Source organism: Caloenas nicobarica, chromosome 2, assembly GCF_036013445.1.
Source record: "Caloenas nicobarica isolate bCalNic1 chromosome 2, bCalNic1.hap1, whole genome shotgun sequence".
In the NCBI taxonomy this organism is placed as follows: Eukaryota; Metazoa; Chordata; class Aves; order Columbiformes; family Columbidae; genus Caloenas; species Caloenas nicobarica.
This window is the reverse complement of record NC_088246.1, coordinates 26,413,029-26,427,318: the sequence shown is the minus strand read 5'-3', so window position 1 is coordinate 26,427,318 and position 14,290 is coordinate 26,413,029. Positions and strand designations below refer to the sequence as shown.

Below are 14,290 nucleotides of genomic sequence, written 5' to 3'. Positions count from 1 at the left end.
CATTACTCCTTTCAAGACACCAGATACTAATTATAAATATTCTGTGATCTAGCTCTGCTTCTATGTGGTTAATGTAGTAGTTTTATTTAGAAATGTCTTGTCAGCTGTTACTTAATTGCACAATGGATCAAGCTTGAGCTAGCAAACATTTTTTTTACTAATTGAAGCTTACCACTTAACAAAACAGTGATTGAAATATTTGATACTAACATAATATCATGCAATATCAGCTTTTCAACTCTCTAATGATGCCTGTGACTTGTTAGGTTGTTTTCACAGCCTATAATTGTTGAAAGTAGGAAGTTATTAATGATGACTGTGAAAACCTGTTTATCAAACACGTAAGAACACTGACATCCTGGTTACTTATTTATTAATTCAACGATAATCATGTCATTATTATTATTATGTTAATAAGATTCCTGGGCTTTCAGTTGTGTATTGGAAGTTTGTTTATACAGGATCTTTTCAGACAACTTCCTTGGATTTTTTAATTTTTTATTGCTTTTGTGATAGAGTCATGGAGTAATCTACTAATAAAATATATGGGCTGTTTGCTCTATAAAAGTATTCATCTTGTTTAATTTGAGACAGTAAAGAGAACCAAAAAATTGTAGCAGTGGCAGGACAGTTGGTAGGACATGTGGGGCAGCCTTTTTATAAAAGTTGTCTATTTTTTAAGAAAAAAAACCCAAAGTAGTAATTGTTCAATAATATTTTGGGGAAAGGAGACTACACACTGACTAAGCAGAGTCTCTGACAATGACACACCTGGGCTAAAAAGATTATAAAAACATAGTCAAGACAGATAAACTTGCAGATTGCATACTTTTTTTTTTTTTTTTTTTAAATGTCCATCTTCTTCCTATATGTTGTCACTGGCAAACAAAACACTGATGAGCTAGTCATTGAAACCACTTGCTGACTAGTTATTTAGGCTTCCTGGCAGGAAGAACTGCAGATGCTCAGGAACAGCTGCAGCCACACCTGCTGACCCTGCACAGCTGGTTTGCAAAGCCTGGGGTACGGCCTCTGTGCGGGAGAGCTGCCAGGGAACGGGCCACTAAGCCAACAGGAGCACAATTAACCACGCCAACATAAAAATGGGTTTTATTTCACACATTAATTCTGTGAAATGACTAATATGAATAAACTCCATCAATGGAAATATAACATAAACAAAGTGAATATTAACGATACCCAGTTGACCTGTGTGTCCAGCCTGTGTTGTGAAATGGAATCACGATGTCATTACTGTAGTATCAAGAGAACTATAAAATTTACTTTTCTATGAGGCACTTTCAGCATATGAAAAAATACAAATTCAATATGATAAAAATAGATTTGAAACATTAATCATGCCGGTATCATTCCCATGCTTTGCTGTGAAAAACTGTGAAGAATTAAATGTGTTATTTACAAATCGCACATATACTCAATATGTTATTTCAAAACATCATACGTAGGTTATAGACATAAGCACTATAAGTTGCGATCACCTTACGTTTGGCTAATTGGGACTTTATTTTATAGAAAATTTAAGTAAAAATGAAAAATGAGCTGCTTAATAATGAACTATAACTACAATCCTAGAGGGGAGTTGTTTTTTGTGTGATTTTTTTTTGCTCTTGTTGTTGGTTTGGCGGGGGGGGTGTTGTTTTGTTTTTGTTGTTTGTTTGGTTTTTTAACCTAGTTAGGTAGAAATCCATATTTATTTAAGAAAGGGAAGAAGAAAAGAGTCGGTGGTGGGAACAAGGCTGACGCAGAACATGCAAATATTGTAAAGAAAGATCTTTTCATATAGCAATGCCACCAAATGTAATAATTTTCTTGGATGGTGTATGAAGAAAAAAATGTGAATGGTATATAACAATGAGAGACTCAGCCTAGCTGTTACTAAAGGATATTTTCCTAGTGCCTCCTGGAGCCACAATTTCACTCTATGGTTCTGAATTTAGTTAGTGCAAAGACTGTCACTCTAACCCCACTTCGGCAATTGTGTTTGAAAGGGATATTGCTCTTAACAGGGCCCTAGTTCAAACCTGCAGCACTCATGAAGAAGGTTTTCTCAGAATCTGTTCATTTTCTACAAATTTTATAAGACAACATCTCAATTTTGCAGTTTTAAGCAAGAGACCTTTCTCCTGACAAGTTTAAGAAATGGGCCCATCTGTGAGCTTCAGGCAGTTTTAGCATGAACAGCATCTTTAATCTGGTGATAGCAGCTTTCTTTTTCTTTAAACAACTGATTTATTTCCCTGAACTTATGTAAATTAAGTCACAAATCACCACTGATGGCAGCTTGCAAAGTCCTTCAAGAATTGTTCAGTTCCAGACAAAATCCCATGGAGATTCGCCTTACTGAACAGTACGGGTGACAGTTCTGAAGTTGGTTTTCTCTTCCATTTTGTATGTGCAACTAATGCCTTAGTTAAAATTTGGGTAAACGTTACATTATCAAACATTAAATAAATTACATGGCAAATTTCTACATTACATTCATTTTACTCTTTATAATGTTGAGATGTGGGCATTCAGATGTGGCTGAGGAGTAAATAAATGAAAAACAGCTTCTCAGTGCTGCAATTGTCTTTTTTATGCTCTGCAAAAAGATACATGGGCTGTCTTACAAGAGCTACGCAGGGTGTCAGTGGGAGGGCACAGGCATTCTCACTGATAAGCATTATTTTATTCTTCCTTTTACAACTTTACCTGCCCAGATGAAGCCTCCTGTTACACTGCTAGCTCACTGAAGCTTTAGTCTGAGTTTATATAGCTTGTACAACACAAGTGCGTTTTGGTTGAATATTTGGTGTCTTAGGTCCTACCAGAACACACACCCCAAATAAATCAGTGGTATGGTAGCTTCTTGTGATCGGAAAAAGCCCATCTTTACTCCAGTGGATGCTGCACCTGAAGTAGTAAACTCTGAATGGGCTCCGTAACTTTTTTTGCTTTATGCTGGAGTACTGATAAGTCACACTGGTATCATCCCGGGAAATAAATACAATCCACTGGTATACAGGATGAGTCACATCTTTTAATACAAGCAGATAAAACCCACTTCTGATAAAGCATTGCAAGAGGTTAAAGAATGAAAAAAAATTATCTTTATGAATTAAATTTAAATAATTTAGGGAATCAAAGATTCAGCAATAATGAAATCTGCGGATTTCCAGCTCAAGTTGCTGTATGCTGGAGTAGCTTGCCTGTTACTTCTAAATAAACTGTGTGAAAAAAGGTGGTAAAGCTCCACTCAGCACTGAATTTTATTTTTTTGACTGCGTGTTATAACCACTGAGAATCTTCCCTTTCCAAGCAATAAAACAACATATAAATGGCCCTCTGAAATGACGGCAAATTTTTTTTTTTTTTTCCTTTCAGGACCAATTCTTAAAAGTTTAATGCAAGCTGAAGTAGGTAACGTATTAAGTAAATTCAGGACGGGTTAACAGAATTTGCCCTTCTCCTGAAGCCACAGGGAGGTGACCATGGCGGGAGGAGGCTGCTCCGCCAGCGGCCGGGCTCTCAGGGGATGCTCCTGCCGCCTTCATCTGCCCCCCAAACCACTGTCTCACAGTCCAGCCCCCAGAAATGTGCACTTTTAGTAAAGCACGCCATTTTCAGGGCCCGTTGGGCACACGTGGGTCGAATGGCCTGTCACACTGTCCCGACAGACGCCACGCTGGTTCAACGCCTTGGGGCGCTGCGGGGATCCCCTGCAGACACCGCGCCCCAGCCTGGGGTAACCGTGCCGCACGGGGCTGTAGGAGGCGGGCACGGCCCGGCCGGGCCTAGGCCAGCCCGCTCCTCCGCTCGGCGCGGCACTACAGCACCCGCCAGGCCCCGCGCGGCCCCGCCCCGCGCAGGCCGCAGCGCTGTCGTGGCGCTGGCCGGTGCCTGAGCCGGGCGGCCGAGTCGGAGCTGGGCCGCGGCCGCCCCTCCGAGCCGTCCGTCCCTCAGGCGCCGTGGACGCGGGGGCCGCTGCCGTCCTTCTCCCCCTCCCTCGGCAGCTCCGGGCGCAGCCATGCGGCGCGCGGGGCTGGGTAAGCGCGGTGGTTGTCGGCGGCGCCCGGCCCGGCCTGGCGGGGCGTTGGGCGCGGGCAGCGGCTGCGTGGCCTCCCTGGGCTGGTGCTGCGGGTTAACCGGAGGGGGCCGGGGTGTGAGAGGCTCCGGGGGCCGGGACAGCCTGTGCTGTCGGGGGCTCCGCGCTGTGCCCGGGCCTGCGGGAGCCGCTGCCCGAGCCGGCTGGGAAGGGCAGGGGCCCCGGCCCGGCCCCCGGGGCGCTTCGGGGAGGGTCTCTGCGGGAGACGGGCTGTGGGCTTGCGGCAGAGCTCGGGGGCTTTGGCCGGGGAAAGTATCGTGTCCGTCACCCGTGCTTCTGTCTCTCGTGTCTTTCTACCTCGGCTGGATTTACGGAGCAGCACTGGGATTTGTATTTAATTGTATTCGTGAATGGTTCGAATGCAGTGCTAGCTTGAGTCCCGTGTCTGTGGATGGACAGGTGTATCACTCTTCAGTCAAGTCCTTTCCAAATGCTTTTTTTGTGTGTGTGTTTTCCTGCTGAGTGTTTTGAGAAGTTTGGGCCTCACGTTTCAACCAACAGCCACACTGATGACTATAAAGAAACTTTGATCTTCCATGTTGGGTTCTAGAACCATGTAGGTGCAGTGATCTCACTCTAAAGCTTAGGTAGTAAACTTAGAAGTTTATGACTGAGCTCTGGATTTTTTTCCTAGAAAAATGGCTGGTAAATGCCATATGGCTAAACTAGATGTGTCTGTAACACTACTCAAGATTTACTTCTACACTTTTGGTTTGTATTGTGTAATAGGATTTTCACAAGAAGATTAAGTCTTGGATTCGCTTCTTCCTAGATGAAGAGAGGTGTTGGGATGTTTATCGTAAAAATGTGGGCATTTGATAACGTTTACATCTTCAATCCTTTTCTGTGCCAGACTATCAACTTGCTCTTGGGTATGAACTGAGAGTTGTTAGACTGAAGGCTATCCCGCTTATTGTGCTATTTCTGAAAAAGTGAAGTGATGGATGGTTATGGAAGGAGTGCAGGGAAAGAGCATGTGTTTTTTTTAGTATGTCTCTGGAAGACAATGCCTTAAGAAGCATCCTGAAACTACTTCTTAAAAAATCTGCTGGAAGGCCAAGCAGAAGACTTAAATGTCTGTTATGACTGCTGTCAGCTGCAGTAGAATGTGCTGCATTTAACTCAGTCTGGAATTCCTGTTTATTTAGTAGGCTGTAAGTAGAAGCTGGGTACCAGTACTTATGTCGTTGTCACCTGCTATGTGGTACCTCTTTTTTAACCTGTGATTATGTTATGGTCATGTCTGTATTACATGTCCTGTCAATGAACAGTACTGCAAGGCAGCCCATGAATCTGCCTTGCTGAAGTTTCTGTCCTTCCTGTAAAAAGCAGTAGCCAGGCTTCCACAGAAGTGCTTTCTATTACATGTATAGAAGTGACTGTGCCTATTTAAAGGTTTGTGGCAGTTGTTCATATATGTTATGACACAGTCTGTGTAGTAATCATAGTTATGGTATTTTGGCCTGCAGCTATATGGTATATTAACTTTAAATACATTCATAATTGTGCGTCCCTTGGTAGGAAGTACTGCAGTTAGATATGTTTGTAAAACAAGGCAAAGGGGACAACCTTGCATCTCTAAATGATGTCATTTTAGTCAATTTTATATACTCAGCATTTGTACTTTGGCCTGTGAGCGGAACTTCTTGGCTCTTGTAGTGATGAAATGGAAACATACAGTTCACCCAGTCTTGTTGAGAATTAGCTGTTAGCTTAATTTATAGAATAACATTAAAGCAGTTTACAAGTACAAACTGAAGAAATGTCATTACTTAAATAACAGCTTTATGGGTCAATATAAAATTATATCTATTATCAAAATAGCATTGTAATTATATTTTCAAATATTAATATTATGTATGCCAAGCACAGATGGAGCTTTATCTGTGAATGTGGTTGGTGTCTCTTTTCTCTTTCTTTCCCTCAAAAAGAAAAAAGGCACCCCAACACAAAAATCTTTAAAGTGCATTGAAGAGGAATTAAGCAAAGGCATTCAGATAATTTTAATGTGGCATTCTGATGAGCCACATAAATATAGATTAATTTTATAGCTAGATTGCTAGTTGACTTAAACTAGTAGGATCTTTATCACAAGCTTATAATAGTTCTTTTCTGGTTGCCTTTCTCAGTCTTGGTCTCTCTTCTTTGGTATCAGATCTTATATTTGAGGTCTAAGACTGGTTTTTGTCTAGATAGGACATGGCTTTAATTGTCCTGTGCCCATGCTGCTGACCAGCTGCTGTCTGTAGGGGATCTTTATCAGAGGTTGGAGGAAGCAAATGTGTGGAGCTGGGGAGCTTTCATTCCCTTCTGCCCTGCATACTCTGCTGCATCAGTTGTCTGGATAACAGTCCTGAAGCCCTGTCACTCAAAAAGCAAAGGCAGGAGTGGAACAGAATTGCAGAATGGTGACAGAAGTGGCAGTGTTCTGCTCAGAGGCCTGGCTTCTGGTCTGAGGTCTTGTTTGTAGAGAAACGTGTAAGGATCAGAGTGTGGTCTCTCCTTTAAATACGGGCAATCTCTCCTTTATTAGAGAATGATCTCAACTTTCCTATTTTCAGTTAGGTTTACTGCTATGTGTAGTGGTCTCAAATCTTCCTTCACATCTCTGTGTAATGGCTAGGTTGACTTCCATAGACGTAACCTGAAAATGCTTACTGGGGAAAAATTTTGTAGTATTAAACTACAGCCATTCCCCAGTTTTCCTTTTTTGATTTGCATATTGAAAGATAACTTACACGTTTCGATGAGGTTGAATCTCTGTCTCAGAAACATGCGGCACCCCTTCTTGATTGCCAAGGGTGACACTAAGGAAATGCATTTTAAATGGAAAAAGAGCTTTTGTGCATGTGAAGAGCACTTGCTCCGATGGTGTTTTCTGTCTTAACTCCTGGCTGTTTCGTTTATAGGCGATGGAGCACCTGCTGGGAACTATGGCTATGCCAATAGTGGATACAGTGTTTATGAAGAAGAAAATGACAGGTTAACAGAAAGTCTGCGTACGAAAGTCAGTGCCATTAAATCAGTAAGTATTTAATTATAGTGGTATCATCACATTTATTGAGTTAAATTATATGCACCAGTGAAGCAGTAGACATAGTTTAAAACACAAATTTAATACAAGAAAGAATTATTGTCTGCCAAAATATGCAGTCATTCATTTGTATACTGATTCTTCTTTTAATTAGATTTTTTAAGGTAGAGGTGTCCTTTTTTGCTAATTTCAGGAGAGCTATGTTGTTACTTACAGCTTGCTGTCCTACAGAATGAATTAGTGTCTGCAGAAACTAGAAACTTTGAATTTAGGTCAGTAAACTGTCTGTTTCATTTAAGAAAATGGACTACTTTTTGGTGTTATCATTATGGCCCATCAGCTTCTGCTGTATCTGCTGATAAAGCTGTATTGTGGAAACAGCTGTTAGAAATAATATGCCAATATCCTGTGAAAGAGAAGTTTGTTGTTTTAGTGATTCTGATTCCTTCTGGAGATTGAGGACTTCTTTCAAGCAAGTCTAACTGAAAGAGAGCTCTGTGATTAAAACTGTGTGGTGGTTTTTTTTTTTTTTTCTGAACAACTAAAGATTTTTTAAAAATACATTCTTAGCAGTAGGTGGTGTTTCTATATATGTAGTACAAGCCAATGAATTCTTAGGCCTAAACTCATCCAAATTTCTGTTGCTAATACTTCTGCTTAAAAGTAATTTGTTTAGCCTAAAATAGTAACTAAATCCTTAGGTTTAGAATAATAATTTAGGATAAGTTAAGGGGGCAAAAAGAAAAGCTTTGACCTTTGTTCTAGAATTTCATTTATTGTCTCCTTCTCTGTTATATTTCAAAATCGGTGTATGTTGACAGTGCAGTTAGTAGTGCCCCATGGAGTAGCCTGTGTGCTCTTTCTGCAGTTGCATCTTCTAGTGCAATGTAATGAGAAGCCTCATGTAAAATCAGTTTCACTCTTGACTTAATTATAGATTGCATTAAAATGCAGCAGTAAGAAATCATGGGATTTGAGGTTATGCTACAAAAAGCAGGGGTTTTGGCTAATCCAAAGCATGGGAGCCTGGAGCACATTTCCCTCCCTTCCCAACTTCCCAGAGTTGGGCTGGTTGCTCAAGGGCCACGTGCTGGTAAGAACTGTGACAGAGAAAGAGCTGCCAAGAATCCTTGATGGTGGTTCTCCTTATTTCACTTGGGAGCTGCTTGTAAGCCAAGGCTTTCCTGGCTGGCCCCCACCTTTGCGGTGTTGCAGCTGTGTCGGCGCCTGGTCTCATACCTCCCTAATTCCAACCCTCACTTGCAGACTTGACTTTCTGGCTTGACCTTGTACTTGTCTCGTAGTTGTGGATGTGCTGGGTGATCACCAGGCTGTTGCTGACCCTGGTCACTACCTCTGGATGGACTCTCACTTGCATGACTCGATTTGCCACCTTTTCCTGCTGTGCCCTTGCTGTTCCATGACGCAAAGCAGAGAAAGAATACACAAGTTCAGAAAAGAAATTCTCATTTATAGCATAGCAGCAGCTTGTCAAAAGAGATGCTTTACCAGGTTGCAGGTGTCAACTGCAGCAACACGGAGTCAAAATGAGTGCTTGTGGTCCTCTGTGCTGTGTGCCAGTAGTTTTAACAGTTGTTAAAATGGGTAATTGCTACTTAGACTTGACTCGATCTTGAATTTTTGAAAGTCCATGCAATAATTCTAATAAGGAATTCTCTGTTGAAGGAGAAAAGGGGAGGAGAAGCACTGAGTACCTCTGTGACTCTCTAGACTCATCTAGTCAAATGACACATATATACTTTCCTAAGGCTTATTGACAGAATATTGTGTATGTTTTTTTGTTTATTGAAAATACTGGGTACTGTTTTCTCGTTTTACCTGGGGAAATGCTAGTCCCATCACATATTTTAGACTGGTTTCTCTTATCTATGTGTGAATGATTACTCATTTAATGCTTTTTGTTTGTTTTAATAGCTTTCCATTGAAATTGGAACAGAAGTTAAAAACCAAAATAAAATGTTATCAGAAATGGTAAGTGTTTAGTCACTAACTTTCTTTACTAAATCTTTAATCCCACCCCGTATTTAATGTAAAGCATTCCTAATTTAGTGTGAACATTTGTATTAAAATGTTGACAGACTAATTCAGCAGCAATATTTCCGCACAAAAAGGTGTGCAAATGCATTACTTCCAAGGCACAGCCAAGATCTTTCTACTTCAGATGTGGCTATTTATTTTCAATTAGCAATTGTAAAGTATTATTAAAAAGGCAGTTCTATAGTTAATTATATTTAAGAATAGAAGAGGGAAGCAAAAAATAAGGAAGTCAGAAATACATTTCTTGCTTGCATCCATCTGGATAAATTGGCCAGAGTTTTCCTGGTTAATTTTTAGAAACTGCCTCTGAAATAATTTTAGTTTTGGAAAATTTGAAAAAACAGGAAAAACAGCATTTAGCAAGCTTCAGGAGTAGTCTTTTTTTTTTTTTTTTAACCTCCCAGCATAACATGCTTTTTGTTGTTTTGTTTGTTTTTAAATGTAGGATAATGATTTTGACTCTGCGGGTGGACTTCTAGGTGCAACCATGGGCCGACTGAGAACACTCTCCAGAGGAAGCCAGACAAAGTTATTATGCTACATGATGCTCTTTGCATTGTTTGTTTTCTTTGTAATATACTGGATTATTAAACTGAGGTGATGCATGTTACCTTCAGTTTAAATTGTTTAATTTCAACTATAAATCAGTCTTAATTAATGAAGACATTGATCTAAAGTGACATATTCTGTTGGTAAAACACAGTGAAATTGCTGTAAATTGCATTAACTATTAATGCAATGTTATATGTAGTTTTCTTAATGTATCAGAATTTTCCCCATCATCCTCTGTTTTGGGGGGATTATTTGTAAATATGCAGAAACTGCTAGCATAATAGGTTGCTTTTTTAGGGGAAAATAGCTTTTAGACTTGATTTAAAAAATATAGAGAAAAATGGTTGGTTGGATATTAAGCAACTGCAGAATTACAAGGTTTTCTTCTTCTTTCTGCCTTTCATTCTGGGCCATGCTCTAAATTAGAGCTCCAGTTTGAGGCATATAGTAACTTCTAGGTTGCAAAAGCATGAAGAATACTTGGATCTTCCTAAATTGGTTTTATCTGTGGATTTTTAAAAGGCTGGCCTGAAGCTAACAAATGTAATAGTAGTACCCCCCAAATTATTTTTGTGGGTAGGTCTGGTAGCTTATGTGTTTAGGTAGCTTAAACTGTGTTTTGGGGAGAAATTTGTTAAAACTGGATTTTTTTTTTTAAATTTAAATGTGAGAAGTTATGCTTACCCGTCTCTGCCTTTAAGCAAATGCCTTTGATCGTTGAGATCAACCAATATGGACACAGTGCAAATGTATTCTTTATATTTAAAGTATCTAAAACTTAATGATTCCATTGAATCACTTAGAACTTTTACCATTAGTATGTTTACTTTTCAATCTGTGATGATCCCTAAATCTACACTGCATTATGTCTGAAATACAAGGTCAGATATTTTGAATTTTATATTAAAGTATATTGTGATGCACTTGTTGGAGGTGCTGTCATATTAAGGTTTTTTTTTATTTTTACAACTTTGCTTTGGATCACCAAATAGTTTCTGACAGTTGAAGCTGTTATGTTGTTGAGTTTAACATTAAAAAATTAAGTTTCTTAGATAATGAAATTGTAGCTACAATTTTTGAAAAACTTTCCTAGAAATACTGTATAACATGTTGTCATTAATAACTAATTCCAAAATGACAAATAAAGTGTCCTGTAGTATTCTAGCTAGTGTTGGTTTTATACATTCTTTTCTACTGTAGAACACCAGTGTATTTTTTGGAAATGGAGCTGCATTTATGTGGCTATATTGTTGTGGGGAGCACTATTAAAATAAGAAATGGAGGTGTCTGCTACATTTGTTTCATGTTAGATTTCATATATAACAGAAGTATGGCATGTAAATCACATATCTAATATGAAACACACAGTATGTGTAAAAGTAATTAAAACTTAAATATTTCTGGCCAGTTTAGTTTTTATTAAAAGGTCTACAATACTTCTACAAATAACAGAACATCTAAGTACTAACACCAGGATAATGCATTGTCTTTTTATGAGAATAGCTAGCCAGTAGATAGAGTTTGCCATCAAAAATTGTTGCACTTTTATAGTATTAGTGAAACAGTAGAGTGCAAGGTACCTAATGGGATGCTAATTACTGACATATGTTTGACAGCTACACTCTTGTGATAGTTCGTCATCCTCTAGGAGTATATTCCTGGTTCTTAAACACGGTGTATGGACAATTTTTAGGCATTATTTTTTTTAACAATCAATCTGCCATACCAATAAATTGTAATTTTTTTAATTACCTAACAGAAAGTAGAAAAATGGGTGGATACACCTAGTTCTATGACCAATACATTTTCCTGTCTTTGTTCTAAAAAATATGCTAACAGTGTTCCTTAAGTCTTGACAGAGCACATATTGGTAAAAATCTTTTACCAATCCTTCAGATCATGTATAAAAAATGCAGGACTTTTATTTTAAATGCCAAACCAGGTTAAAAGGTACTTATTTTACCCTTGAAACACACTGGCTGTTACATTCAGTATGCATGGTCTTGCTTAATTTTCAAGGAAGAGCAGAGATGCATTGCTTGCTTGGACTTGTTCCCAGTTATCTGCATACGATGACAAGCATGGTTTCATCTGTACCACCTCCTAATCACGTTAATCTCAAGTCTCTGTAGAAATATAGAGTAGATAGAAACATTTGCATGTTATACTGATGGAGCAAGTACAAAACTGTACATAACCCATGTATTCTATGCATTTATTATGGAGCTGCTTTCATTACATTGAAACCCCTGTTTATGGAAGTACGTACATAGTGTGGACAAATGTGTTGCCAGCACCATAGATACCCTTTTCTGTACAGAGGTGTTGCTAGCTCAAAATCAGAAGGCTTAAGATACAGTATGGCACATCCAATTTTCAGATTATTTCAAAAATAACCTTAACTTGATGTAACACTGTATTTTCATCTTGAAATAAGTTAAAACCTCTCCTAGCATACAACTACCCCTGCTTAAGCCTAGCCAGACCTCCCATAGTTGAACTCCATACAGACTTCTGTTTAGGTCTTATCACTTCGGACAGTCATATAAAGCATCACAGGCTCTTCCCAGGGTTTTCTGCTCCAATAACTTACGCGGTACATACTAATGCCAATTGTCTACAGAACACCTCATCCACTGCCTACCCCTGGCGAGATGTTCTGCAATACCTTCTGCCACATCCCACTCTTCCTTTGCCAAAGCTGTAGGTGCCTGCAACTGAATTTTAGGAGGGGAGGGAGCTTCTGGAGGGCCAGCAGCAAAATGGGTTGCAGCACTCAACTTTGCTTAACTGTGTGGTATAGAGAGTGTTAGTCAATCAGTACACGAGGTACTGGAAAATTGTACAGAGAAGGTACATTTTTCATTGAAGTTTTTTTAACCAATGAGCATCCTGTTCTCCTTAATGGCTTTGTGAAATCTAGCACAATCCATATTAGTATTATAGCATAGTATAAGTATTACATGGTACTATAGTATAGTAGTATGTAATATATAAAGCTTTTCTGCTTTCAAAATGAATGGCTGCTCCAAGCTTATTTACCTTTGATTAGATATTTCTAATCAGACTCGTTTAAAAACTGCCGCTTTATATCACTGAGTCATCCCAAACAGTTCCCTGTGCTAGCCAGACTGCTAACACCTGTACCTTAAGCAATTTTCTTCACAGATTTCTTTTTGCCTTTGGGGAGAAGAAGAAAAGAAACAAACAAACAAAACACCAAACCAAACAAACAAAACCAAAAAAACCCAACCAACCAACCCAAACCCAACCCAACCCAACAAACCCAAAAACCAACAAACACACCAAAACATGGAACACCATAGTTCTGCTAAACTACTTCTACTTAATTCAGTAGCCTGAAGATTCCCCACCTTCCTATGTGCCTTGTTGAAGGCAGCAGAGCTGGAACAACTGTAGATCACTTGTTCTTCATGCTGCAGTGCTGTCTGCTATTTCAAGCTGCAGACAGCCCCTGCCAATGCTTAGCATCTTGCATCTTCACAGCACTGTAGCTACAGTAAGTTATTAATCCTCAGAACTCCTTTGCAATGCCAATTTAAGCCCCTCATTTGCAGCAGGAATCCTGGACACATGCGACTTGTTTATATGAAGTTATAAATGGGCAGTGGTAAGATCTGGCTTTGGTGGTGTGACAGACATGTCATAGCCATTATATAAATATATTGTTAAAAAGAAAACAACACCTTTCACATGTGTTTGTATGTCTTTACAAAATTGCTGGTGATAACATTTTTGTCTCTATGAGTGAGATAAGGAATGTTTCCTCCAGCATCTACAGGCAGTTAATATCCAGCTCTTCCCCATGGAGATAGGACGGAAGGTTCCACTTCATTTAAGAGGATCAAGATGACAAAGGACTTGCATGACATTAATCTAGCAGACCTGTTCTGGGAAGAGGCTTGCTTTCAATGTAAGACGACAAAACCATGGGACTCACTATCCTGCCAGGAAGCCTGCGAGGAAGCTGGGTAAGATGCATAATAAAGTAAGCTTGTATATCAGCTATTTTTATACATATATATATATATATATACAGTTTGATGGTTTATATTATATCAATAATGCATTATTAATACAGCATATAAGTATTTTAATATATAAAAATATTAGAATATTATTGTTTCAGGCAGGCTACCCCTGGAATGCTTTTCTTCTGGCATAGCACCACTTTGCTTTCCAGTCCCTCTGTCACCTTGTCACTGCCCCACGACAGAGCAGCACGTCCGGTGCTACCTACAGCCCTGCTGAGGTGAGCACCGACCTGTGGTGGCTTCACCTGGACCAGGAAGGCCTGCAATGCACCAGTTACAGAAAGGTGTCATTTAGAGGGCCCAAACCTCTTGCCACTTGTTGAATGCTGTTTTCCTGCGAGAATGGGAGTTGGCCAGAGGAAAAAGATAAATCCTGACTGTTGTGTTTTGGCACTCCAAAACACTCCCTGCAAAGAGTTTCCACTCATTCAGGAGATCCCATACACCTGAAACCAGTTGTAGATGATAAGACTTACTCTATATCAA

At 39.4% G+C, this 14,290-nt stretch overlaps 1 protein-coding gene and 1 pseudogene across 1 annotated transcript; one reads left to right on the top strand and one right to left on the bottom strand.

Annotated features, from left to right (window-relative positions):
• The first annotated feature begins 3,872 nt into the window (after positions 1-3,872).
• Positions 3,873-11,036, top strand: BET1 (Bet1 golgi vesicular membrane trafficking protein). Its single transcript, XM_065629318.1, has 4 exons — positions 3,873-4,046; positions 7,015-7,130; positions 9,075-9,131; positions 9,643-11,036. The coding sequence occupies exons 1-4, from the start codon at positions 4,028-4,030 to the stop codon at positions 9,796-9,798; spliced, it is 348 nt and encodes a 115-aa protein (XP_065485390.1). The 5' UTR covers positions 3,873-4,027; the 3' UTR covers positions 9,799-11,036.
• Positions 11,037-11,735: 699 nt separating this feature from the next.
• The window catches only part of LOC135984979 (probable acyl-CoA dehydrogenase 6), a 73,256-nt pseudogene continuing 70,701 nt past the window's right edge, over positions 11,736-14,290 (bottom strand).

What these genes read in the sequence shown, in the direction of transcription:
- BET1 (XM_065629318.1), top strand. An exon ending in AAGTCAGTGCCATTAAATCA is followed by an intron (nt 7,131 to 9,074) that starts GTAAGTATTTAA and finishes TTGTTTTAATAG; the next exon opens with CTTTCCATTGAAATTGGAAC. An exon ending in ATAAAATGTTATCAGAAATG is followed by an intron (nt 9,132 to 9,642) that starts GTAAGTGTTTAG and finishes TTTTAAATGTAG; the next exon opens with GATAATGATTTTGACTCTGC.